Source organism: Poromitra crassiceps (genome assembly GCF_964638095.1).
Source record: "Poromitra crassiceps genome assembly, chromosome: 1".
Lineage (NCBI taxonomy): Eukaryota > Metazoa > Chordata > Actinopteri > Beryciformes > Melamphaidae > Poromitra > Poromitra crassiceps.
Genome location: NC_139623.1, coordinates 105,042,183 through 105,068,480, shown reverse-complemented (window position 1 = coordinate 105,068,480; position 26,298 = coordinate 105,042,183). Strand labels below are relative to the sequence as shown.

General features: G+C 41.4%; 1 protein-coding gene across 1 annotated transcript in view; it reads right to left on the bottom strand.

Moving 5' to 3' along the window:
* Positions 1–16,584: 16,584 nt before the first annotated feature.
* gabra3 (gamma-aminobutyric acid type A receptor subunit alpha3) overlaps positions 16,585–26,298 on the bottom strand; it is a gene marked incomplete at both ends in the record, with an annotated part of 220,671 nt that continues 210,957 nt past the window's right edge. The window contains one exon of the mRNA XM_083643203.1: positions 16,585–16,908. Coding sequence (XP_083499329.1) covers positions 16,585–16,908 — 324 coding nt within the window. The remainder of the gene's footprint in view (positions 16,909–26,298) is intronic.

The following is a 26,298-nucleotide window of genomic DNA, read 5'->3' as shown; positions in this document are numbered from 1 at the left end:
TGTATCGTTGAGATGAAATCTCATATCGTGAAAAAAAAAAAAAAAAAAAAAAAATTTTTTTTTTTCAAAAGTAGACAAAGAAACGTCTTTGTTTGTTGAAGTTCAATGTGTGGAAAGTAGTTCAGTTGAACAAGTCTCTGAAGAGACACATGAGAAGTTATACAGGAGAGAAACCATTCAATTGAGTTTCTGGCAAAACTGTTTACTTGACAGGAAAAACTGAAGATGCATAAAAAATAGACTAAGAAAAGTCTTGTTGTTTGAGTTTGAAGAAAAACTGAAGATGCATAATGAGAATTTATACTGCTGAGAAACCTTTTAGTTCAAAGTAAATCTAAGTGACGGTGTAACTCATTCTATTTCAAGATAAGCCTTATCTCCAATCTCATGTTTTTTCTAGTTGTTATTGTAATAACAATTTCCCACAACAGCATGTTTTGTATTTGTGCATTTCAAATAAAATACTACTTTTCCAGTCATATATTGTCATTATTCAAGTTTAAAAAAATATTGTTAAAATCGTATCGTATCGTATCGTTATCGTGAACCCAGTATCGTGATACGTATCGTATCGTGAACTGAGTGTATCGTGACACCCCTACTGTCTGGTTTTCAGCTCTGAGCCAAACCACAAAAGCATTAGGATTCAAAGCTGGTTTGATTTCGCAGGCCTTTGTGCTAATAGACCCCTCCAGACTGCAGAAATCACAAGCCAAGCAAAGTCACAACCTGAATCCTAATAGACACTGACATGCTGGGAAGAGAATCTGACAATGAAATATGAAGATTCTGGGGATTATTTTATGGAGGGGAAGACACAGCTGCTGTCCCTGCTGGTCATATCAACTCCTGATGAAAATGAGTATATATTCATTCATGTCCCTTTTGACAGATCCAAAATTTATTTGTCATGAATTATTAACTTCATGGACTTGGCATGACTAGAAACTAAACAAAACATGCACATGGACACACAAAATCTAGTCTCTCATCTTAGATTGTCTGTCCTTCTGCTTGTCCATCTGCTCCATCTGCTCTGTACATATTTGCGGTATGTGTTTTGTTCGAGGTTTATGAATAAATGACTGCAAAAACAACTTTTTTGCAGCCAGAATGCATTCAAAATCACTCGATCTTTTTATGCACTTTTGGAAGGACAAGCCTTTTTCCAGACTAGTCAATGTCACCAGGGGGCGACATTACCATTTTTCCTCCTTGTGAGTTGTCTGTGGTCATACCACATGAATCATTTCTGAGGATAATTGAAACACGACCACATGCATTGCTATCAAAATGGATCTGCAACTCATTTGAGATATTTATCAAGTACCTCTAATGACAACAAGACAGCATGAGGGATTTCCGAATAGATGCACATGCATGGTTCATCTTTCAAATTTAAACCCTGCATTTCAGTGTATTTTGGTCATGCAAATATTTAATTAGTTTGAATAACCTTTCCCAAACAGATCTGATTAGTGAGGTTCTATAAATATGTGGCAGCAGCATCACCTGTGCAGATGGAGGCCAGAGACAGACAGCTGCTTTCTAAAAGCAGGCGTGGAGCCCAAGGAGAAGGCAGCAAAATGGATGAGATTTACACATTATTTTGTGAGTCTGAAAGGTTTATCTTTGTCAGAACGCTGCTAAAATCAATGGGATCCTGAGGGGGCGGATGATGTGCTCTGACACTCCTCTTCACCGCAGAGCAGGAATCAGTCACGGATATTAATCTAAACATCAGTCATGCATGGGGAACACCCCACAAGGAGAATGAGCCTGCTCATCCATGCATCTCCTGAGGGAGGTAAGGGGGCTTGAGGGAGAGAGACAACTGTGTAAGTATGTCAGGGTTTCATCTCAGGAGGTGGGACATGGACTGACTCCAGGCGCACAGACAATAGACAGACAACGCAACCTAAGAGGCATGGTGCTACTAAAACCCCAATTTTATGCAAAGCCCACTGAACCTCATTATAATCGCTATAACCAAAAACTTATATCTGAGAAGGCAATGGTCCAAAATGAAATCAGCCAACATTTTTGCGTTAAATGTCAATGTGCTTCATCATGCCGCATGCCATCTTAATCCTCCAGTCATATTTTAATACACCACACGGGCAATTGGAAATACCAGAATTCATGGGCAAAGCATTTTCTCATTCGCCCACAATATGCTGTATCACATTTTCTCCCTGTTCACCTTTCTAAAATGTCTCCTCCCCCTGTCTTTTTTCCACTCCTACACTGGTTGATGTTCCCAAGGACAAGTACAGCTGTAGAGGCCTCTCCTCCGCGAGGCCCCCCACACTGACTGCAGGGCATCTCAGCTCTCCGCTCCATTGGCTAATCCACTGCAAAGAGTGCCAGCTGCCAATGGCAGTCTATTTTACATAGACTAATCGCTAATCAATGCAATAGCTGAGGTGGAATGCTAAACTATATTCCAGGTGGGATTTCAGATGCAACTGGGACGAGGCTGCTTATGCAAAGATGGTTTTTTTAATCAATTTCTTTATTGCAGCAATGGGAAGCTTTACACTAATACCGCAGGTACTGTTATCATCTCATAACATATTTTTATATGAATTGGTGTAACAAAAACATCACGAGAGGTTCTCAGGTATTAGGAGAATTACGTCAGATTGGTAGGCTATGTTTTGCCACATGGCACAGTACAATTGGTAATAAAGGTTAGACCATCACAGCAAAGAGTCACATGAGTATAGGCTTACTTTTATTGAATTTACTTCATAACTATCACTTAATAATATCACTGATGCAGTACATTCCAGTCAGCAGTGTTGGGGAAGCTACTTTGAAAGCATAGTTTAGGAAGCTACCAACTACTTCACCAAGGATATAGTTCGAAAGCAAAGCTACCCTGGGAGAAATGTCGCTTAGGAAACTACAGTACAAGCTATGCAGAAAGAGTAGTTCAAACTACTTTTTTTAAAGCATTAAATTGATAATGTACATGTGTGATATATGCAATAAAATATAATAGCCTACAAAAAAGTCACATGCCAGCCAAAAATATGCTTCTCAATTGAGGTTATTGCAATAGTTCAGGGGTTTTCAAAGTCTGAGACTGTGAGCCTCCCCTCAGATGCTGGCACTTGCTCCCACCATCATGACTATACTAATTGAGCCCATTGCCACTCAACAATTGAGCCAAGATAGCCTGATATTGCTGTTGACATACTCAACATTACACCAAATACACAAATAAAAAGGTCTATCTGAAGGCATGTATTTGTTTCTGACTCTGGGAAAGTGGGGAAAACAGTAAAATCTCCCCCCAAGTGACTGTATCTCTGAACTATCTATTTAACCAAATCACAGACATTTAGGATATTCTATGGGACCTCCTTTTGAAAACGTATGTAATATTTTTTCACTGCCATTCACTGAGCCTCCCCTGAAACGGTTTGAAGCCCCCCTGGGGAGGCCCGCCTCCCAGTTTGAAAACCCCTGCAATAGTTGACACCCAATATATTCAATGTTATATTTTTGTTAGGTTATTGATAAAGCTGGAGAAATGCAAGAGAGATTTAAACAAAGAGGGTACAGATCTGCTTTTACTTCCAAAACACCTCCATAAAGCTCAATCTTTGGATAGGAAACAGTTGTTGAAAAGGAGTGACAGATCTCCCAATTAGCATCAAGTCTATTTTGTCACCCAATACAGCACTCAGGCATATAAAATAAAACAAAACATAATAAAACGTAATTGGAATATTATACAAAGTGATCAGGCTTTAAATGATGCTTTTCCTGAGTCAGTATCCTTCTCTTTCAGACGTGCCCCCACCCTACGGGTCCACAGTCATCTTCCACCTCCATCTACTCATAACTGGCTCACCAAACCAGTTGGCACTTTTCCCTGTGGACACTGTAACCACTGCCCCAATGTTACAAAAAAAAATAATAATAATAAGGATGTCCACAATGGAAGTGACCATAACATATCAAGGTATTTTGCTAATTGCAACAGTTTTATTATTTATCGTCTCCAATGTGAATGTGGATGCTTCTATATTGGATGCACAAAAAGGCAATTCAAAGATGGCCTAGCAGCAGAACATAAATATTCCATTAGAACAGTCAATGAGAACGACCCTATGGCGATGCACTATAAGGAGGTGGGACATGGCAACGCAGATACCCTTAGAGCTTGTATCATTGAAGTGGTACTTTAAAACAAACGGGGAGGGGACCGTTTAAAACTCCTTCTACAAAGAGAATCATTTTGCATTTACTCTCAAAGTCAAACCAGGACTAAATGAGGAGTTGGATCTTACTCCTTTTCTTTAATGTAGGCTGGGTAGTGATTTGTGTGGTTTCCCCAATGTTCCTTATTGTTGTTTTTAATCTTTACAGTCATGGACTAATTATTTTGTCCTATGACTCATTGACCATAGCCATGTTTTTGTGGGTGGTATGTATTATGGTTGTATTGTATATGGATTACATGATGCGTTATAGAGCATAAATGTTCATTTATTGCTTGTTTGTATCCCATATGCTGCTGTTGTATTTTTTGTACTTGTATGGAGGCATTTCACTGATTGGTCGGCTGATTGGCATAAGCCACAGCCTCTGATCACATATAATTGGCACCTGTGTGCTCTTGTCTATTTCACCCCTGATGAAGGCAGATTGCCACACGCGTTGGGTTGAGCCACTTGAAATAAAGGCTTTTTAACTTCAATGGAGACGAGTGCCTTGGATTCTTTTTAGTAGGGCCCACTGCCTACTTTCATATTTCTTATAGACAAGAACCCCATCTCCAATGAGCACCTCTCCAGTTTTACAACAGATTCCTGAAGGCAAGCAGCGTTCTTTTTTCCTTTTTTCTACACTTGTTATATTTTTGTTGTTGTAAACAAATCTGGGTTCTTCTAGGTTTTGTTTTATCAGACAAATAAACCCAACCCAACCACAATACCTTAGTTAACATGATAGTAGGCCTAAATGATAACAAAACAATTAGTTAACTGTTAATTAAGCATGAACTACCCCTTAATTTGTGTACCCTTATTGTAAAGTGTTACAATGTAGCCTAATTGTATTTGAAAATGTACGATTGAAGGGATTAATAATTAATATGCCAGCAACAACCAACATCCCTCTTTTTATTTTTTCTCCAAAATTTGTTTACCTTTGCTCCAAACCCCCGAAGCCTCATGCAGTATCATCACTTCATGTAGGCTGCCCTTTACTATTCACATTTAGCCAGTCTGTCCTCCTCACTAAATAAATACATCAACTTTAAAAGATATCTTTGGGTCATAACATATTTCGGAACCCATTTGCTAGTCTTCCATGAACCCACCAGGCCTGTGCTTGTCCAGGCAGGCAAGTGTAATAATGTCAGAACAGAGAGACAGATGAATAGCTTCATCCCAATGTTTATACCAGTCCACTCTTGTATGCTTGAGAAATCATCAGTGACCATGAGGCGATCTCTTCTCACAGATCAAATGGCATATGCCATCAAAGACACATCAGCGCAGCCACGTGTCTTGACAAACACAAATGAACAAACATTTCTGAGCAAATCATCGCTGAGTGGGTGTGGAATGTGCTGAGTCACTATCAGACTGCTGCTGATGTTGCAGTTGAAGCTATTCAGCAAGGTTCTCATTTCAAAAACTTTCTGAAGTTCAATTTCTAGAATCACCCTTGCATTACTGCGTGTGAGGCACTCAGAATTTTTTTTTATCCTTGTGTCATTTCATCATCAACTGATATGTTTAGTGGCACCAGTGGAAAAGTCTGGATGTTGTCAGAGGTCTGGTTGCAAGAAAAATGAACTTTCCTGCTGCACAAGGAGAGTGAATTAACCAACACTTGAAATATGTGACACAATCACGAGTCTTAGCAAAACAGCTTATTGTGGAGTTTTGAGAACACATCAAAAGAATATGTCTATACAGCAGATTCTGGCAGCAACAGCTAATATTCTTCATGTCAATTGGAGAGCAGTAGCCTACATGTTGTAATGTGCAGCAGACACATGGACACGTTTCTTCCTACAAGTAGCCTACGCCCTTGGACGAGTAAAAGGTTATTCCACTTGTCCAAATGACAAGTGGCTGAAAGAATAATGTCAAGCTGAGCAGACACAATTATGCTTGCAGAGGAAACCGGACCTGGCAGGGGCTGAATTGAGAAGTGCAATGAAGGTGCAAATTGAGAAACAGAGCTAAAGAGGCCTAAGGTGACAAGGCGGTGTGCTTTCTCATCTTGTCTTTCATTAAAGCTTTTGTGGGTCTCAGACAGACCTGTGTCCATAAAGGTCAGCTCGGGTTGGAAAAAACCTTGTGCTGACAGTGAGCCGCACATAAGAACATCTCTATCATCTCACCTATATCCCCATGGAGAGATGAGCACTTAAATAAATTAGTAATGTTAATAACTGACCTCCATATACTGTGATAGATATCTGTGTCATATTAGATTTGGGTGTGGGTATGGTCAGAAAATGTCCTGCCTGTATGAATCTTGCCGAAGTGGTAGTTATAACCTATTTGCATCAATTTATATGCATGGCCAAACACTGAAAGTGCCCCTGTTTGGCCACACTTGGATGGCTTTTGCATCAAATTTGGTGTGATAGGAGTTGGAAATGTGGGGCTGCTGGAGCCTCCTGAGTTTCATGAACATTGGAAAAATTGACATTTTATGATGAGTTTTGGGATGGAGCACGTGTTTTTGCAAGTTCCTACAAGTTTGTTAATATCAGCTAAATTAAATCTGAAAAATCTATGGACTAATATGCTTGAACTATAATGCTCTGTGCCATATGTGGCGGTGATTGATGCAATGATGAAGGGGTGTAGGAACTAGGAACTACAGTAACTAACAGAACTAGTAACCTTCATTAGGCACTATTTTGACCTGTAGTATTCTTTCAAATGTTCATGTCACATACAGAGCAAAATCATCAGCTGCTGTGAACTGCTGAAGAGCGTTCAATAACAGACGCGTGAAGAGCATTCAATAACAGACGCATGAAAGCACTTTGATCTTTATTCACTGTAAAGAACAGCAATTCCCCGACAAGGGGATGGAAAACAACATTTTGTCAGTGGCCCCACAAAGAAACATTCACAATAGAAAGGTGAGCACTTTCAAAACAATGGTGCAAAACAAAGGAAGAAACACCTTTATTTCAGGCAGGAACTCCCTGCACCGCCCTCGCACCTTCCTGGTCCTCACATCACTCAGAGGGTCAGTGTCAAGTCAGGGATGCTGGCTGTAGATCAGTTGTTTTGTGTTAGAACTTTGTATCCCATAAATAACTGCAGGTCAGAGAGAAGCACAACAGCCCTATCTACACAGGCGCAGTATTACCATGACTTTCAACTTCACTGCCTTATTTCAGATTGCTGCTCTTGTGAAAATCCAATTGTGTGTATTGCAATTGTTGGCACATTGGTTCTCCATAACTTTCCATACCTCTTGGACTTCTGTTGATTGTTGAAATGTTTGCATGACATATAATACACCAGTTTAATTGACCTTTTAACTTGCGATTGATGAAAATTTGATTTATTCAAAACTTTTAACACAACCTCACATATGCTTTATAGTTGAAATTTGCTTCTGGCATTGCATGTGGTGTTGTTATGAACTCTGAGTCTGAATTGCAATCATCAACCGCCAGAACATTTTTAATTTAGTGTCCTGTAGCCTATTGAAGACTTTAGTCAAATGTGGAGCCATGTATTAAAATTCAGTCTCTTCCATCCATCTCCTGTGAACACACCATGTGGGGCGTTTTCTCATTTCTATTCATCCTCCATGTAATACTGGCCCAGTACAAATAGGGCGAATGACACAGTCAGCAGCAGCCCAGAAGATGCTTTCACCTCCACTCAATATGAACCTCGACAGATTTTGATTCGTACGGTGATGAGGTTCTCAATTGTGTCTGGCTTTTTATGTTTGAGATCAAGAAGATGGCGGTGCGGCAAAGCATTAGCACAGATGTGGAACCAGTATGAAAAAAACAAATACTAAATGTGTAATTGATCATTTCATTTATCACAGCGAGAACAAGCAGGCAAAAACAAATCCTGTCCAACCTGCTCGATAACCTTATCAATTTAGATTCAGGTGGGGTGTTTTAGTTTTCCTTTCCCCGTGCACTGAGAAAAATGAGGTTATTTAGATTTAAACATAATAGAATTTCTGAGCGGTCCAGGGTGCCTACAGGGCAGCGCAGGAGAGCAACACTTGCGCTTTGACAAAAGGCTAAGTCTGCAGATTACAACCAGAATACTCAAATGTATTATTATATTGAAATCAGAATACAGAAATGTATTGATATTCCAGACCAAAGCTTAATGTGAAATGTGCATGCTCACATATATTCTTCTACTTGATTCATTCTTATGTACAGTGTTTCTTTGTAGTTGAACTGATTGCTATTGCCTGTATCTCAGCTTCAGATGGAGAATCTATTGTAACAATAGAGTTGATACTATGTAGAAACACCATCATATAGTCAAATTTCACCAGCTTCTATATCGACCAGCAGTTTTCAGAGGGAAAACTCAATCTCTCTCCTGCTGAACCTTCAAATATCCCCATGCAAAAGTTTTCAGCGGTCATGAAAAAAAAAAAGATTGGGCAGCAATCAAGATTTATGTAACCAATTAGATATTTAAGTGATGTTTCAGACTAATTTCAATAATGAAGACTACTTCTGCAGCCAACGCCCAGTTCAGGTTATATCACAGTGCACGTCCCCTTTCTTTGAGGTTGTATAACCCATTCATTGTTAGGCACGCTCCTTTCATTCATGCCGTCTTCTCATCCATTCACAGTCTCCCACGCTTCCCCTCTGTGGCAATAGCTAATCAGCTCAAGCTATTCCTTTCCTGTGGAGCCAATCACCTAACCGGCATAGTATACTAGAGTCCATGTTTTTACTATGTTTGCCATGTGCTGCGTATGTGCTATAGTCATCCTCAGTTGCTGATCATCATCACTGAAGCGGTTGTTTTCGCCCCACCTCCTCCCCAGACCACCACCAATGTCTCAATGTATGTTATGACTCCTCAAGAATTCCCTATGGGGGATTTATATCGTATTCATCACTGATGCCCTCCTCTCATCATCATTATATCATGGAGTCGTATGCCAAAATTAATTTGTTTATTGTATCATTAAAGCTTACTGAACCTTTCTACTCTTCTCTCATTATTGAGATAAGGATCTTATGAAACCTTGTACGTCTTAAGTTATGTGATGTCTTGACCATTTAATGTGTGCAGGTATGTGAGCATCTCCATTGCATATTGCTTATGCAGCACTTCACAAAAATAAACAGGTAATTTCAGGTAACTGTGCTTCGATTTGCCCAAGCTTTACAATAAAGACTGTACAGTGTTTTGTTCCCTGTGGGATGTCCCAATATGCTGTACTGCTTCACTTTCCTAGTCACAGTGGAAACACCACAAACAGATCGACTGGCATGCACAGCCCGGGAGACGCAGAGAATCACAGAGAATCAGAGGAAATACATTTCAATGAGCCACGAAGGAATCTCAGATGACTCCACCAGAATGTGTCGAAGATTTCCACCTTTGACCGAACCTCCAAGTCCTTTTCATCCCCACTGTTTGCTCCATCTCATACAGTAAAAGCACATGGATGAGAGAGGGTTATGCAACACACAACGTCCAGTCATTGAGCATATAGAGAGCGATTTCTTGACAAAAAAAAACAATAAGTCCACAATCTTCCCGTAGTGCTCTCTTGGCGGAGAAAGTCTTTTCTCTCTCAGTGCTTGGGGGACATGCAGTGAAATTGCTGGAGAGAGAACACAGTGTGCACAACTTTGCTTGCAGACAGCTGCTAATTCACAGTTAAGAGTTAAAAGTGCACACAAGGTACTGATCTTGATGAGAATCTCTACTGTACGTTTAAAAACACCATAACACTTAGTGTTACAGAGCTGAATGTAAGACAGCAGTACTTAATATCAAATGTAAAAATAAATTACCTGACATATCAATATTCACACAAAAAAACTATTTGGAATAGGATTCACAATATCTACAAATTCACAACATATTAACACTATTCTGAGCAAGTAGAATTGTTGCCATTAGTTTTAATAATCTGGTTAGTTTATCTATTTGTCTACGGCTTTCTACCCATCAAGAGATTTGCATCAATGTTGTAGAGGTTATGTCGTATAAAACATATATCATGTTTAATGCTGTGCTGATTAGCATAAATATATTTATATATTTCTAATATATCTTATATATATTTATATATATGATGAAATGTTTCTGCTGAAGCCAACTCTGGCCCTGTAAGGCGCTTTCCCAGCTGAATGACCACAATCTGAACCAAATCCAAACTGCAACACAACACAGTAGAAACTTGTTTATCGAAACCCCTCAGGAGAGGTCAGAGGTTGAAAATCTTTGGATTCAAGAAGTACTTTTAAATACCAGCTGAAACCCTCGTCCTAACAAGCAACTTGTGTGCATACACTACTTTCCAAAACACCCCGTAACGTCTATTTTTCTCCATTACAAGTCTGTTAAATGGAATCGCTGCTAATATATATATTTGTTTTGCATCACTGCATATTTTGTTCATTATGGCCGTTAAGTTGTCTTGTCAGTTCTGAGGGAAGCAGTCTGGATGAAAGAGGTTCTACTGTAGTTGAGCTGCAGAGGGCAGAAGTCCTGGTCGTTTGGCTCTGGAAGTGTTTTCCCCAGTTTTGCTTCCCACAGACAGCAGTCTGGGATGCAGAGGCAAAAGGGGTCAAAGTCTTTCATAGAAGAGTGAAAGCCAACACATTGTGCTCACACATGGATTTTGAATTTATAATTTAATCAATGTTTAATCAGGCCTTCATCAGAACTGGAGTGAAGACGACAACATGGGGACCATGTTGAGAAAGGGGTCAAAGGTCATCATCCCACAGATGACATGTCAAATATATGAATGTTGACAATATATAAGTGACCGTGTAAACTGGCTCAACCCAAGCAGTGGATGTCACGTGTGAATTTTGCAGAGTAAGAAGGGTGTGTGTGTCAGTCGGAGGACGATTCTCTCATTTTCTTTAACTGCAGTTACCAGCAGAAATGCATCTCAAATCTCACACTGATCATGATGAGAAAGACCCCAAAATGAATTGCTTTTAGAAGGACTTATCTCCCCACATCACAGGAAGGAGCAAGAAGCATTAGCACTTCCTGTCATCTGAGCCTGAATCAGCAGCCACACTCCATAGATGTGTATCCCACAGCAATGAAGTCGAGTCAAAGTGATCAAACGTCTCATTTTGAGCCTGAAAAAGACAGGCGCTCAAGTTGGCACACGTAGACAGAGCAAAACTGAACATCACAGGAATGACAGGAAGTTTAGCGCTGCATTTTACTCATTACCAATGAAAGCAAAATTACCAATAAAATGGTAAAAAGGGAAACCTTCCCTATTTACCTTGCAAGCATTGGCACCAAGTGGCTTTAATGATGAACTGAATCTGAATGTAATGTAATAATCTGATGAGTTTCTCTCAAATCAAATCTCATTTTTGTGTTATGTTATGTTAGGAAGCAGCACGTGAGGCTAGGTAAGCACATAACTGACTTTCGGTAAATCAGCACCGGCGCTGCCCAGGGCAGTGTCCTCTCTCCATACTTCTTTGGACTGTACACCAACAGCTGCACCTCCAGTCCGTTAAGCTCCTGAAGTTCACGGACGATACCACCCTCATAGGGCTCATCACAGACAGAGACGAGTCTGAATACAGACTTGAATACAGGTTGACCGGTGACTTGGTGCAGTCAAAACAACCTGGTGTTAAATACGCAAAAGCCAGTGAAGATGATTATGGATTACAGGAGGAACACCTTCCCCCATCACCCTGGGTGACTCCCCAGTCAACACTGTGGAGTCCTTTCGCTTCGTGGATCTATCATCAGCCCTGACCTAAAATGGGAGCTGAACATCAGAGCTGTCACCAGGAAGGCACAGCAGAGGATGTACTTCGTGGAGCAGCTGAAGAAATTTAAAGTGCCAAAGGCAACGATGGTGCACTTTCTACACATCCATTGTTGAGTCCATCCTCACCTCCTCCATCACCGTCTGGTATGCTGCTGCCACTCTCAAGGACATTAACAGACTGCAGCGCATCATCCGCTGTGCTGAGAAGGTGATCAGATGCTACCTGCCATCCCTCCAGGACCTGCATGCAGCCAGAACACTGAAGCAATCTTGTAAGATCATGGCTGACCCCTCCCACCCTGGCAACGAGCTATTGAAAACACTCCTCCTCGGCAGGAGACTGAGGTATGTCAAGACCAGAACCTCTCACCACAAGAACAGCTTCTTCCCAACTGCCATCAGCCTCACAAACAAGGCCCGTAAGACCCTTCCACCAAGGTCCCTACAAACCCCACTACCTCCTCCTGAACCTACCTGTACTCCGCTGAATCCCTCCCACTCACATGAGCCCCCCCACCACCACCACCACCAAACGTCACTTTGCAGCTGGGCTTCACTCATCCCTTAAACTAGTATCACAGCTGCTTCTTCTACCAGAACGTTACACTATTAGATTACTCTTGCTAACTACATCGTGCACCGCTTAGACTGTAACTCGTATTTAATTTAATGCTTATTTAACTCGGACTGTAAATTCACTGCCTATTTAACGCCCATTTAACTTGGGACTGTAAATTCATGTAAATTAATATTTTATGCCTCCTCCGCTTGTGTATATATTGTATATTGGACTGCACTTGCAATGTTGTGATTGTCTTTTTGTTGTTTTCCTATTTCTTTATCTGAATATTGACATGACCACTACGCTGCATAATGACACTAAGACAAATTCCTCGTATGTAATCTTGTATACTGTGGCAATAAAAGTGATTCTGGTGTTTATGTCTATTTGTAGTCTATTCATTTATAATGTGCATTCTCTTTCTTGAGTGTCCTAGAATGAACATGCATCTTTTTTCAATGTGAATTTTTTTTGTCGATCTCTATGCTACACATGCACATGATGATGATGATGATGACCATTGACCCATTTTCTGATTGGATGAAATGGTTAAAAAATTATTTCTGTTGTCTGCTACATTTCATCAATGATGGTCCGATTGATTAAAATGTCAATGAATTCAAAATCAATGCAACAGTGCAGTTTGTCAAGCATTTCCACTACCTAACAACATTTATTAATTGATAAATTGTCATCAGCCTAATTTATTGTCTTCCATTGAATAAGACAGCAATTCAGTATCTACTCTAATGGCCATTAGTTCTGAATGTTTCAGGCTTTGAAGGATAATGAGCTACAAAACAGAATTATAAGCTATAATTCTGCAGTGATCAGAACAATGAGGAAGAAATTCAGGTTTAAAGGGAAAAGCCAGAGCTTTTAACGTGCAATGGAATGGGACCTGCGCCGGCTTTTCTGAGTGGGGAGGGTGTGTGTGTGTGGGGGGGGGAGGGTGTGTGGTTGTAGCCTGTGTGCTACAACAGTGGTTCTCAAAGTGGGCTCTGGGGGCCCCCAGGGGTCCTTGAGGGTGTTAAGAGGGTCCGCAGCAAAAAGGGGAATACTTTATTTTCACTACAATTCCACCTATAAGTAACACAATGACAGAATGTATGACTATTTCTGTCATGGCTTTCATGGTTTTTGTCATGGGTCCTTGACATGAAAAGGTTTGAGAACACCTGTGCTACAAGATGAAGGGTAAAAACACTTCCAGAACTTTGTGTCAGACATATTGTGTTAACTTCACATCAATATAAACAACTGGAGCTTTAGCGAGTTTATGCAGAACTTGCTCAAGTTATGACCAGGTACTTAATGAGTAACTGGGATAAAGTACAGAAACACTGATACTAAGCCCTATTTCAATGTGACAAACATCATTATTGGAGGTTGCAGACATACACATGTACAGATTGTCATGCATTAACCTATATTTGATACATTGTACAGGATTTGTGTTTTCAACACACCTTAGAGAAGCCACAAAACAACTGCATTCATTCTCCTAGACCTAGTGAAGGGTGCTTACCGCAGAAGAGCCTGTCTGAAGAGATGCTTGAGAGATCAAATACATGTTGGGGTCTGAAAAATACATTGGTCTTCATAAACTCTAGAATCAAATTAATGCAAATGATCCAAAGAGTGCATCTGGCAAAAACAACAACAACAACAAAATGTTAGAATCACACATCTGTGAAAAACATATACCAAAACTCAACACATAACGGAAATGCACGTCACTTTGCAAAATGTAAACAAAAATTGGAGACAGCTGATCTCAACGTTTGTAACAATAAAAAAAATCATATATAAATTTGCTGTCCAAGGTAATGGCAACAACAGAAATGAGGTTTATTATCACACATACATTGATCTTAGTTTTATCACCTTGAATTTGCCATCATCTGCTTTCTATATAGTCTATAGTCATTTGTTTTCTATAGTACAGAGAGTTGCAGCCCATTAGGGCTACAACTGTTATTGTCTGTCCTGATTTGTAGAACTTTTTATTCTGTATTCTGTGATTTTCTTTTGTTCTATTGAATTTTAGTATTGCTTGCCATTTTACTATTGTCTTTTTACTATTGTATTTGAATCTTGCTTGCACTTTACTATGGTTTGTATGATTGTGTAATTGTTTGGACCCCAGGAAGACTAGCGGTCGTCTTGGCGGCAGCCAATTGGGATCCTTTTAAATAAATAAATAAACACTCTCCGGTGATGATGCGGTGTCTCCAAAATGTGTTTAAAAACATGTCAGTGACAAAACACAACAACAAATAAACAATAAAATGTAGATAAATCAACACCAATATACTTTACACAAACAATTAAAAAAAAGAGGCAAAAGTACAACAAATCAAAATCATGGCTGTGATGAGGGACAAATGCAGAAAAATCCTAATCTAACCCATAATAGTTTGTAATACAGTGACAGCAATGTGATAAAGGAAATCGTGGGCAGGCAGCAGGGTTGAAAACCTTTCATAAAAAAAAATACTTAAGGAAAGAAGCAAAGCATATCTGCTATGAATTGATGTATAAAACATCAGATGTCATTCTCAGTTCAACGGGTAACTTAATAAAGTGTGGAATCAAAATGAGACCGTTCAGTCTGCGGTAATGGCGTCAGCTTCTCATGACCGCTCGGCTCACGGAGACGCATCGTCGTGAGGCGAAACATGTAGCGTAAATGCACATGAGAATTTGTAGAGACTATGGTGGATCTTTCCATCTCTTTACTTCATCATTTCACAGGCAGAGGTCTGTTAACCTTCCACACTAATGGCCAATTTTACACTCAGCGACCATGCCATGGGCCGCGGGTGGGGAGGTGGGTGGATGGGGGAAGAATTAGACATAGCCACATACCGTACGGACCTTGCAGAACACCAGCACATGTTTGCATGCAATGTACTACACACAGATCTGTGTGTGTACTGTATGTGTGCTGTAAATGCATTGTGCAAGTGTGCGAGTGTGTGTGTGTGTGTGTGTGTGTGTGTCAAAACAATTTTTTTCCCTTATGATGTGGGTATTCACAAAGGCACATTGCTTCTCTGTTGTTCAACATACTCAGCCTGTTAAAACAATAAGAGTCAGTGGACTAGAAAATGTACAGGCAGCCCCATGGGACACAAAAGCAATTCCAGATGATATTGCATCGGCTCTGTTGAGATTCAGCACTGAAGGCCAGACACTGACAATTATTAATGGTGTTCCTATGGAACCATACAGGCCGCCCCTAGCTACAAGAGCGCAGTATAGCAATAGGCAACCTACCAACGGCTCTGCTGGCATGCATGCGTGTGTGGCTTTTACTCAATGGATGTGTCTAGACCTTATCATCTGTAATGAGCTATAATGGAAAGTTCCACTACACGCACTCGCCCTACAGTACCTCGGTTCTAAGAGAAACGCAACTCCCGTTTTGAAAAATGAAGTTAATGTGGAAGTGCCTTAAACCGACTGGCTGCAAAAACAAGTCAGATTGTATAGAAGTATATAAGCCAATTGGAAAATGACCCTACTTCTCACTTGATTCATGACCTCAGTAAACACTTCCTAATGAGTTTATTTAAAAGAAGTGCAAGCATGTCCAAAATATACTGAAAATGCACTGGACTATTCTACAGAACAGCAACAATCGAGATACAGCAAAGCAACATTTGGTTCGTCACGACAAGGAACAGGGCCAGAGCTAAGGGTTCAGTGTGGAGGGGGGAAGTGAATGGTACACAAAGACATTTTAATGCGAAGAAGTCCTCTTTCCAAGGTCCACTACGTGAATCTATCCTAAAATTCGCCTTCAACCTATACAGACGTGCAAAATATCAAACCTTTAAGAAAAAACAGACACACAAAACACACACACACACACACACACACACAATAGAATGTAATGGACTTGGCCTCTTGCAAAGGTGTCTAATCGCCAAACCAAACCAAACCAAACCAAACCAAACCAAACCAAACCAAACCAGACCAGACCAAACCAAACCATCAAACCTAGCGTATTTACTTGGTCAAATTCAGTTTTGGTTGTTTGACTTCATAATAATGGGCTTTCTGTTGATGTATGTGGCCCAGTAGACTAGGTTGAAGATGAAGAAAAGAACTGGGAAAATGATACGCGATATCTTGTCCACTTTGCTGACACGGTTGTAGGACTTTTTGGCCTCCAGGTATGGGTCTTCCATTTTTTGGAGATAGTGGTGATGCTTAGCGGATGCTGCGGTGGCACTCCTGGAAATGGTCGTTAAACCTTGATCTTTAGCTACATTGATGGCGTAGGTCGTTCCGACAATGTTGAAAGTGTTGTTTGCCTTTTTGGACAGAGAGCCCGACTCTCTTCTCTGAAAAGGAAGGAAGCAGTAAAAGGCATCAGAGCAGAAGCAGCAAACTCAACAATACTTCCATTTGGACTCATAACGAGGAAATAGAAGCAACAGCACAAGACACGACGACACACTTAGAGAACAAAACAAAGCCTAACCATATCTTTAATCCTGGCAATGTTACTCTGAAAGGGTTCCTGAAAAGGAAAGTAGAAAAGAAAGAGGTTTTACCAGTTATATCAAATGACCCAACAATGATCCATTCATTATTATCTACCTGGAAGTGCAGCACAACATGTTAGTGTTGCCCTGCACTTTCAACTGGTAGCACTCCAAATCTGCATCACACCAAATCAGAATCACATAATCATATCATCAATCATAATCACATCTTTCTTTAATGGATAAATTCACCCAAAAATGAAAATGCACTCATTATCTACTCACCCCCAGGTCAATAGGACAGGTGAATTTTTTTTAGTCCATAAAACAGTCCTGGAGTTTCACAGCAAAACATTGTTGGAGCATTCTCATAAACATTTGAAGTGGGACCAACTTTCAAACGTAAAAAAAAAAGAAAAAAAGAAAAAAAAGCTCCATACTCCCCACCTGGCATGATCCAAGTCTCCAGAAGCCCTGAGATGCCAAGTTGACTTGAAAAGGCGTTATTTACACCCTGTTTTAACCGGAAATCTTCACTATAGCCGTGAGCTTACAGTGAATATTTCAGCTAAAAACATGGTGTAAATGTTACAGGCTTCTTGAGACTTGGATTATGCCAGATGCAGTCTCTTAGAACAGACGAGTTGGCTTCCGCAATTTTCAAATGCTTCCGCCATACCGTCTGTACTTCGTGGGGGAGAATCATGCACCAACCGGAATGGGAAGCAGAAAGGCGGGTCTTCCGCTCATTAGTCCAATCAGAATCCAATATGCCGGCAGAAAGGCGGGTCTTCCGCTCATTAGTCCAATCAGAATCCAATATGCCCTATTCGCGTGTCGTGATTGGTCGGATTCCGTAGAACTTCCTTCCAGTCTGAAGGTTTTTTCCCCAACTTCCTTGTGCATGTTCTGGGGGTGTAACAGACTGTATAGCTGCATTCGCCGGAGGTAGATGAGACAGTCTGTTTTAAGAGACTATGCCAGATGAGTATGTATGCATTATTTCCTGTAGTCCCTCCCCCCTGTTTGAAAGTCAGTCACCATTCACTTGAATTGTTTATGTCAGGAGAATGCTGCAACAATGTTTTGCTGCCCCTCAGGACTGTTTTGTGGACCAAAAAAACGTCACCCGTCCTTCCATCGACCTGGGGGTGAGAAGATAATGAGTGAATTTTCATTTTTGGGTGAACCTATCCTTTAAATTCAGATATTTCTTTAGCTGTGACAAAAGGCCAATGCAGGATTCATGACAAAATGATGGAGCTTGGAAATATTAAAGGAACACTCCGCCCATTTTCAACCAGCTTTGTATCATTAGAACATCAGTAGTATATCAGAAAACTGTAAACGGTTTTGAAGTCTGTCATTTAATTTGACAGTTATTGAGTGTTAAAGTGTGGACCAGTGACATCACTGGTCCACACTAACTCAAATTAATAACTCATTAACTCAAATCAACTCTCAATAACTGTCAAACTAGATGAATGATGAATAGTTTTGACAGTTATTGAGAGTTGATTTGAGTTAATGAGTTATTAATTTGAGTTAGTGTGGACCAGTGATGTCACTGGTCCACACTTTAACACTCAATAACTGTCAAATTAAATGAGACTTCAAAACCGTTTACAGTTTTCTGATATACTACTGATGTTCTAATGATACAAAGCTGGTTGAAAATGGGCGGAGTGTTCCTTTAAGAGCGTGGAAATGGGAACAATCGTATTGAGCGTGGTTGCAGGGTCAGGCTGGGCTGCAGGCTGGCTGGCAGCAGCAGCAGAGAGAGGGGGATTTGAAACAGTGTCTGTGTCAGTGAGAGCAGCCGGCGCGTCTATAGGCAACAACATGTGAGAGAGGGAAACAGATCAAACTGGCTGGGGGGGGGAAGTGGCTTCCTCTTACTACTGGAGGGAAAGCATCTGTACTGTCTTTCATATTGAGAGCGGTGGCATGCATTGTGCGAGCCTATAGGCTACTGGGGGACTGCACAACATTCACACCCACAGTGCTCACTGTCTGCAGCAAACATCAAAGCAGCCTTACGTCATGTTTCACTGCCAACGTTCGCTACTGTTTTGAGCCTTTCTGTGATTTTGCTCTACTTTTTTCAGCTTCGTTTAATTTCTGTTCCTTTCCTCTCACTTCCATCTTTTTAATTAGCATAACTAATCTCCCCTCAACCCAACCCAACCCCCCCACCCCACCCTTCCCTCCCCTCTTTGCTCCAAAATGCTGCATGGTGGGTCTCTTTCTGCATACAGCTCATCGCCAACTGTTTTGTTATGTCTATATCCTCAAGAGTTATTGTACAGACACTGGTGAATGGAGTTTTTCCCATGCGATGAGGCATTTATAAGAACGTTTTGTGCTTGCTACTATGCTAAAACACGCAGAGGAAGCACTTTTAAAGTGTTTAACGTAGCAGGAAAAGTGTGTATTTGCGGTGTAGCAGGCCATAACACCGCTGACCCAAAGCTACTAACAGACTACTGCGTCAAGGACCATGGAGCGATCTAACCGGGTACGCGGGCTGGATGGAGCAGGAAAATGCACTAATTTCACCCTAAAACAAGTGAGTCACAGAGCAGGACGATAGGAAGTCGACTGCGCTTGGACTCGCACACATGCCTCTTCAGGAAAGGGTCGGGCAGAGAGCAAACAGAGCTTACACAAAGTTGATTGTATCAAACAGAGAAACTGTGAGCCTCTGTCTGAAGGGTCGATCTCATGCCGATATCAGCACAGGGTGAGAGCACCCTGGCAGCGATGCTCCCCGGGTGACTAGATGCTTTCGTACGATATCGATTCCTCCATCTAACAACATCGCCTCTATCACAGCGACGGCTTAGATCAGCAGAAATAGGGCCCGACTATTAAAACTTGTCTTACGATTTGAAACACAGCCACCTAAACTCGTTAATCCCCGGCATTAAGAAAGTCCTTTGCCCACCAACTCGACATACAAGCCCCACAAAGCTCATTCTTGTCAATACGCCATTTGGCTCAGCGGTCGCCATTTATGGCCTGATTATTAGGGAAACTGCAAATAGCATCTGGCTGTGTTTATGTCTTTGTGAAATTAATGTGACACAACACAATTTACTTCAAGCCAAATATTCGTACTTCTTGTTCAAAGTCATTCGGCGGCTGCAGGCACAAATACTCCTGAATACAATGCATATATTGACCTCGTCCTTGTAACTTGGTTACATCAACATTTCTTTATTAGTGTGATTACGTGACTTGGGGCGCTGTTTATCGAGGCAGTATGTTCCTGTTTCTGAGTGTCTGTATGTGTAGTAGCGCTGAACTACAACATTTCTGGGAATAGGGATTGCTGGCTTGAGCTTGGTCTCAACACGGCGGGCACAGTGTGTTACAGGCTACCTGCCGGCACGCATGAATTAAAGATGCTTTCAAATCCCCAATCAAGGTAAATGGTTCTCCCTCTCACTTGTTCCTGTATGTTATCTCCTTTGTTCCCTCTCACTTGTTCCTGTATGTGATCTCCTTTGTTCCCTCTCACTTGTTCCTGTATGTGATCTCCTTTGTTCCCTCTCACTTGTTCCTGTATGTGATCTCCTTTGTTCCCTCTCACTTGTTCCTGTATGTGATCTCCTTTGTTCCCTCTCACTTGTTCCTGTATGTTATCTCCTTTGTTCCCTCTCACTTGTTCCTGTATGTGATCTCCTTTGTTCCCTCTCACTTGTTCCTGTATGTGATCTCCTTTGTTCCCTCTCACTTGTTCCTGTATGTGATCTCCTTTGTTCCCTCACTTGTTCCTGTATGTTATCTCCTTTGTTCCCTCTCACTTGTTCCTGTATGTGATCTCCTTTGTTCCCTCTCACTTGTTCCTGTATGTGATCTCCTTTGTTCCCTCTCACTTGTTCCTGTATGTGATCTCCTTTGTTCCCTCTCACTTGTTCCTGTATGTTATCTCCTTTGTTCCCTCTCACTTGTTCCTATGTTATCTCCTTTGTTCCCTCTCACTTGTTCCTGTATGTGATCTCCTTTGTTCCCTCTCACTTGTTCCTGTATGTTATCTCCTTTGTTCCCTCTCACTTGTTCCTGTATGTTATCTCCTTTGTTCCCCCTCACTTGTTCCTGTATGTTATCTCCTTTGTTCCCTCTCACTTGTTCCTGTATGTTATCTCCTTTGTTCCCTCTCACTTGTTCCTATATGTTATCTCCTTTGTTCCCTCTCACTTGTTCCTGTATGTGATCTCCTTTGTTCCCTCACTTGTTCCTGTATGTTATCTCCTTTGTTCCCTCTCACTTGTTCCTATATGTTATCTCCTTTGTTCCCTCTCACTTGTTCCTGTATGTTATCTCCTTTGTTCCCTCACTTGTTCCTATATGTTATCTCCTTTGTTCCCTCTCACTTGTTCCTGTATGTTATCTCCTTTGTTCCCTCTCACTTGTTCCTGTATGTTATCTCCTTTGTTCCCTCTTACTTGTTCCTATATGTTATCTCCTTTGTTCCCTCACTTGTTCCTATATGTTATCTCCTTTGTTCCCTCTCACTTGTTCCTGTATGTTATCTCCTTTGTTCCCTCTCACTTGTTCCTATATGTTATCTCCTTTGTTCCCTCTCACTTGTTCCTGTATGTTATCTCCTTTGTTCCCTCTCACTTGTTCCTGTATGTTATCTCCTTTGTTCCCTCTCACTTGTTCCTGTATGTTATCTCCTTTGTTCCCTCTCACTTGTTCCTGTATGTTATCTCCTTTGTTCCCTCACTTGTTCCTATATGTTATCTCCTTTGTTCCCTCTCACTTGTTCCTATATGTTATCTCCTTTGTTCCCTCTCACTTGTTCCTATATGTTATCTCCTTTGTTCCCTCTCACTTGTTCCTGTATGTTATCTCCTTTGTTCCCTCACTTGTTCCTATATGTTATCTCCTTTGTTCCCTCTCACTTGTTCCTATATGTTATCTCCTTTGTTCCCTCTCACTTGTTCCTGTATGTTATCTCCTTTGTTCCCTCTCACTTGTTCCTATGTTATCTCCTTTGTTCCCTCTCACTTGTTCCTGTATGTTATCTCCTTTGTTCCCTCTCACTTGTTCCTGTATGTTATCTCCTTTGTTCCCTCTCACTTGTTCCTATATGTTATCTCCTTTGTTCCCTCAAAGATTTTCACTTCCTAAAACGGCATGCCACTGACAAAAAGGTGTCTCTTTTCCAACAGAAATAGAATGTTTCACTTGTATTTACTAAAAGTTTACTGCACTGAATTGATGAAATCCTGCCTCTGATGACATTGAAAGTTTGAAGCAGGCAGGGTGCTATGAAATCACAGTTTAGGGATAATTAGTCATTCTCTCATGTGACATAATTTCACCTCCCTGTATTGCAATGGTTAATCCTAGTTGCGTCATTCAGAGAAATCATTGAAGTGATGTTGAAGTTGAGGAAATGTATACCAATGGAACAAGAAATAGTAAGATTACCCAATAATTGTAAATAGGCAAAAAAAAGGTGGGAGACAGGACTTTGACAAAGCGGATTCTGCCAATATATATTATATATTGTTTGTGTGTGTGTGTGTGTGTGTGTGTGTGTGTGTGTGTATTGTTTTTAAGAGATGCACTTTACATTTCTTTGTATGACAATGACAATAAAACTTTCTGATTCTGAAAAAAAATCTCACTTTTATTCATTGGTAAACATACTATTTTATTTGTTCCATCAGCATACGTTTCCTCCAACCGGATTTCGGTGCGACACTTGTTCAAATCAAAATGTTTAATAACCATGAAGAATGCGATTCACTTAAACACAATTCAGCAACTATTTCCATTTTGTCAGAATCTGCTTTGTTTGAGTTGGTTTAATGTGCTAGAAGTGTGATTTTCAGACCTGTTTTGACACAGTGGCAGGCAGTGAATGGAGAGAGAAAACAAGACAGAGTCATTGGATGTAGGGGAATATGTAGTTGGCTCGTGGTTTACGCGTGTCAGAGGGATCGCTATTCACGATGTCAATAGAGCCACAGTAGTAGCCAGGGGGCGCTCTCTCACCGGGGACAGCGTGCCCCTTGCCCGGCGGACCTCACTGCTTCCCGGCTGGTTCTGTGGATCGAGTGCTCGCTGGCTGACTGGCTGGCTGGCCGCCTCCCACGCTGGAAGCTGTAACACCGGAGAGATGTCGTGTTATGTGTTATGTGTTATGGCGAGCTGACTGCATGTTCCTTTGCATCGACATTAAACTGACATGTTTACCTTTTTTGACATTTTTGCATGGTTATTTGCGCAGATATTAACATCTCTAGTGAGCTGGGAATCACATGTGACTCCTTTGGCTTCTGTGCTGTTTGCTGCCCAGTGTTGAGTTCATGTTTCATGACATCATGAACGTAGCAGCGTAAGCTGTGATTGGTCTACTTGTGTGGGGACATGCATACATACATAGGCTACTATACATACATACATACATACATACATACTGTACATACATTCTAGGGATGGGCATTTTAACTAATTTTAACTAATTTCAATATTCGAGTACTCTCATTAACTAATGAATGAGTACTCGAATACTCGTTTATTAGTGTCCTTTTTTGTATAATTATACGGGTGGTCCAAGCAGAACCAAAGTTTGGCTACGTTAAGCTATCGTAGGCTAAAGTAAGTAATTACAGTAATTACTATGGTAATGTTAGAGCAGGGGTAGTCTGGCCAGTCTCCCCTCCCTACCGGGAGAGGAGTCTGGCGCCGCAGGTCTCCATAGTGGGATTGCGATGGGCGGCGCTTAGCGGCAGTGCCCTTGGAAAATTGTTTCCAACAATCCAACTTGCCGTTTTCAGCGTGTAGCAACGAGCTAGCGTGTAGGTTTCTGCCGTTAGCTTGCTAGCTGGTTAGCGTTTTTTTTCACTGAGGCGGCAGGGTACTGTTTACAGCGACACACACACACACACACACACACACACACACACACACACACACACACACACACACACACACACAGGGGACCACCAGGGGTCCTTGAAGGGGTTCCAGAGGGTCCTCAGCAAATTGATGAATCCACAAACTTCACCATTATTTAATTTAAAAGAATTATAGAATGTAGTTGAATGACTATCTCTCTACCTACAATACAGAAAGTCATGGTATTCTGGAGAAAATCATATCTAGCAATAGAAATATTCCCAGACTTGGGTCTAAAAGACACACAGAAAGACAGAGAAACTCATTCAATACTAAATTAGGGGTCCTTGATATGAAAAAGGTTGAGAATCACTGGACTGGACCACCAGATTATGCCCATCATGCCACAGAGGGCCAAGAGTATCCAGGTTTTCATTCCAACCCAACTCCTCCTCACCAGCTCATTTCACTAATGAGGGGAGAACTCATTTGGTAGATCGCTGGTTGAACAGGATGAATGTGACAAAAAAGAGGAAGATAAGCAATGAAGCTCCATAACCACCAAATTAGTTCACAGTGACTCGTCTGTGGCTCACCATCTGATTTCAGTCCTAAAAAATACAGTGCCCGCGGCCGATGAAGTCATCATTTGGTTCCGTAAAAGCGGTGGCCCTTCCTCGCATACAACTGGGTATAACTCATACTCTGACCAAATTCTCTTACTGTGCTATGACTCCTCTCCTGAAAAAAACAAAAGTCCTTCTAGTCTCCCTTCATATAGGCTCCTTATTAATGTGAAATTATGTCAAACAAGAATAAAGTATATGTGGTTTTATTCCTTTGCTTCTGTAGCTTTTATACTAGTGAGGACGGCAATGGGAGTGCCGTGACTCCCACTGTGAACCCATTCCTTTTTATCTCTCATGACACCTGCATGCTCAGCACAGCCCAACACACAGCGTGCACAGGCTGCTGCCATTAAGACAAGAACACAGCATGCACAGCACAGGCTGCTGCCATTAAGACAAGAACACAGCATGCACAGCACAGGCTGCTGCCATTAAGACAAGGCATCAAATGAGCGGGGAGAACCAAAATACAGTTTGCAATGTAGGCTACCGGTAATTCTGAGAATGATGCCTGCCGACTGCAAAATTTCATGGCAGCAATATCCAGCTCTGTCAATCATTTCCAGGACCAAATGTCAAGCTATAAAAGGGGCTGGAAAAGTTGTACTGATTGCTGCAAACAGTTTGTACATTAGTAGCGGGAAATAGATTTATAGATTTATAGCATTGTGTTGACTGTGGCAGTGGGAGGAGCATAATCCTGCTGTGCCTGACAGAGGTATTCCAGTGGTTTGATCTGCCAGTAATATGGTGACCTAAAATGGGAGCTGAACATCAGAGCTCTCACCAAGAAGGCACAGCAGAGGATGTACAGCACCAGTGGCTCCTGCATTACATTACTGGCTTTCCTTGGGAAGCTAAGCAGGTCTGGCCTAGGATACTCCTTGGATGGGAGACTGGTGCTGGAAGTGGTGTTGGAGGACCAGTAGGAGGTGCTCTTCCCCTCTGGTCCAAATGGTCTGATGAATAATCTGATCTGATTAATAATCTCCCCAATGCCCCAGCGCAGAGACAGGGACTCTGTCCTGTGAGTGAGCACCGTCCTTCGGATGAGACGTTAAACCGAGGTCCTGACTCTCTGTGGTCATTAAAGATCCCATCGGCACTCTTCGCAAGAGTAGGGGTGTAACCCCGGTGCCCTGGCTAAATTCACCCACAGGCCTTCCTTCAATCATGGCCACCTAATCATCCCTCCTCATTACTTAATTGGCACATTCAGTCCTCAACTCTCCACCGTGAGAGCTGATGTGTGGTGAGCGTTCTGGCGCAAACTGGCTGCCATGCATCACCCAGATGGGTGCTACACATCGGTGGTGGATGAGTTGAGTTCCCTCCCCCTCCCTCCCCTGATATTTGAAGTGCTTTGAGTATCTAGAAAGGCGCTATATAAATCCAATCAATTATTATTATTATTACTTTGTGTGTGCGGCAGCTGAAGAAATTCAAAGTGCCAAAGGCCACGATAGTGCACTTCTACACCTGCATCGTTGAGTCCATCCTCACAACGTGTTTCGCGTGCTTCATCAGGTTCAAGGACCTGATGAAGCACGTCTGCAAAATGTGTTTTTCTTTTTGATCAGTTTGGTCACCGGCTTTGTTTGGGAGTGTGCGGGCTACATATGGACTTGTTCCTGATTAGTTGGTCTTTTATATAGTATATTAAACTATCTTTATTGATCATAACGAAATGAACTTGTTTGGATTATCTTTATTGATTATTTTTGTGGTAGACTTTCCACCTTAAACCAGAGTAAGG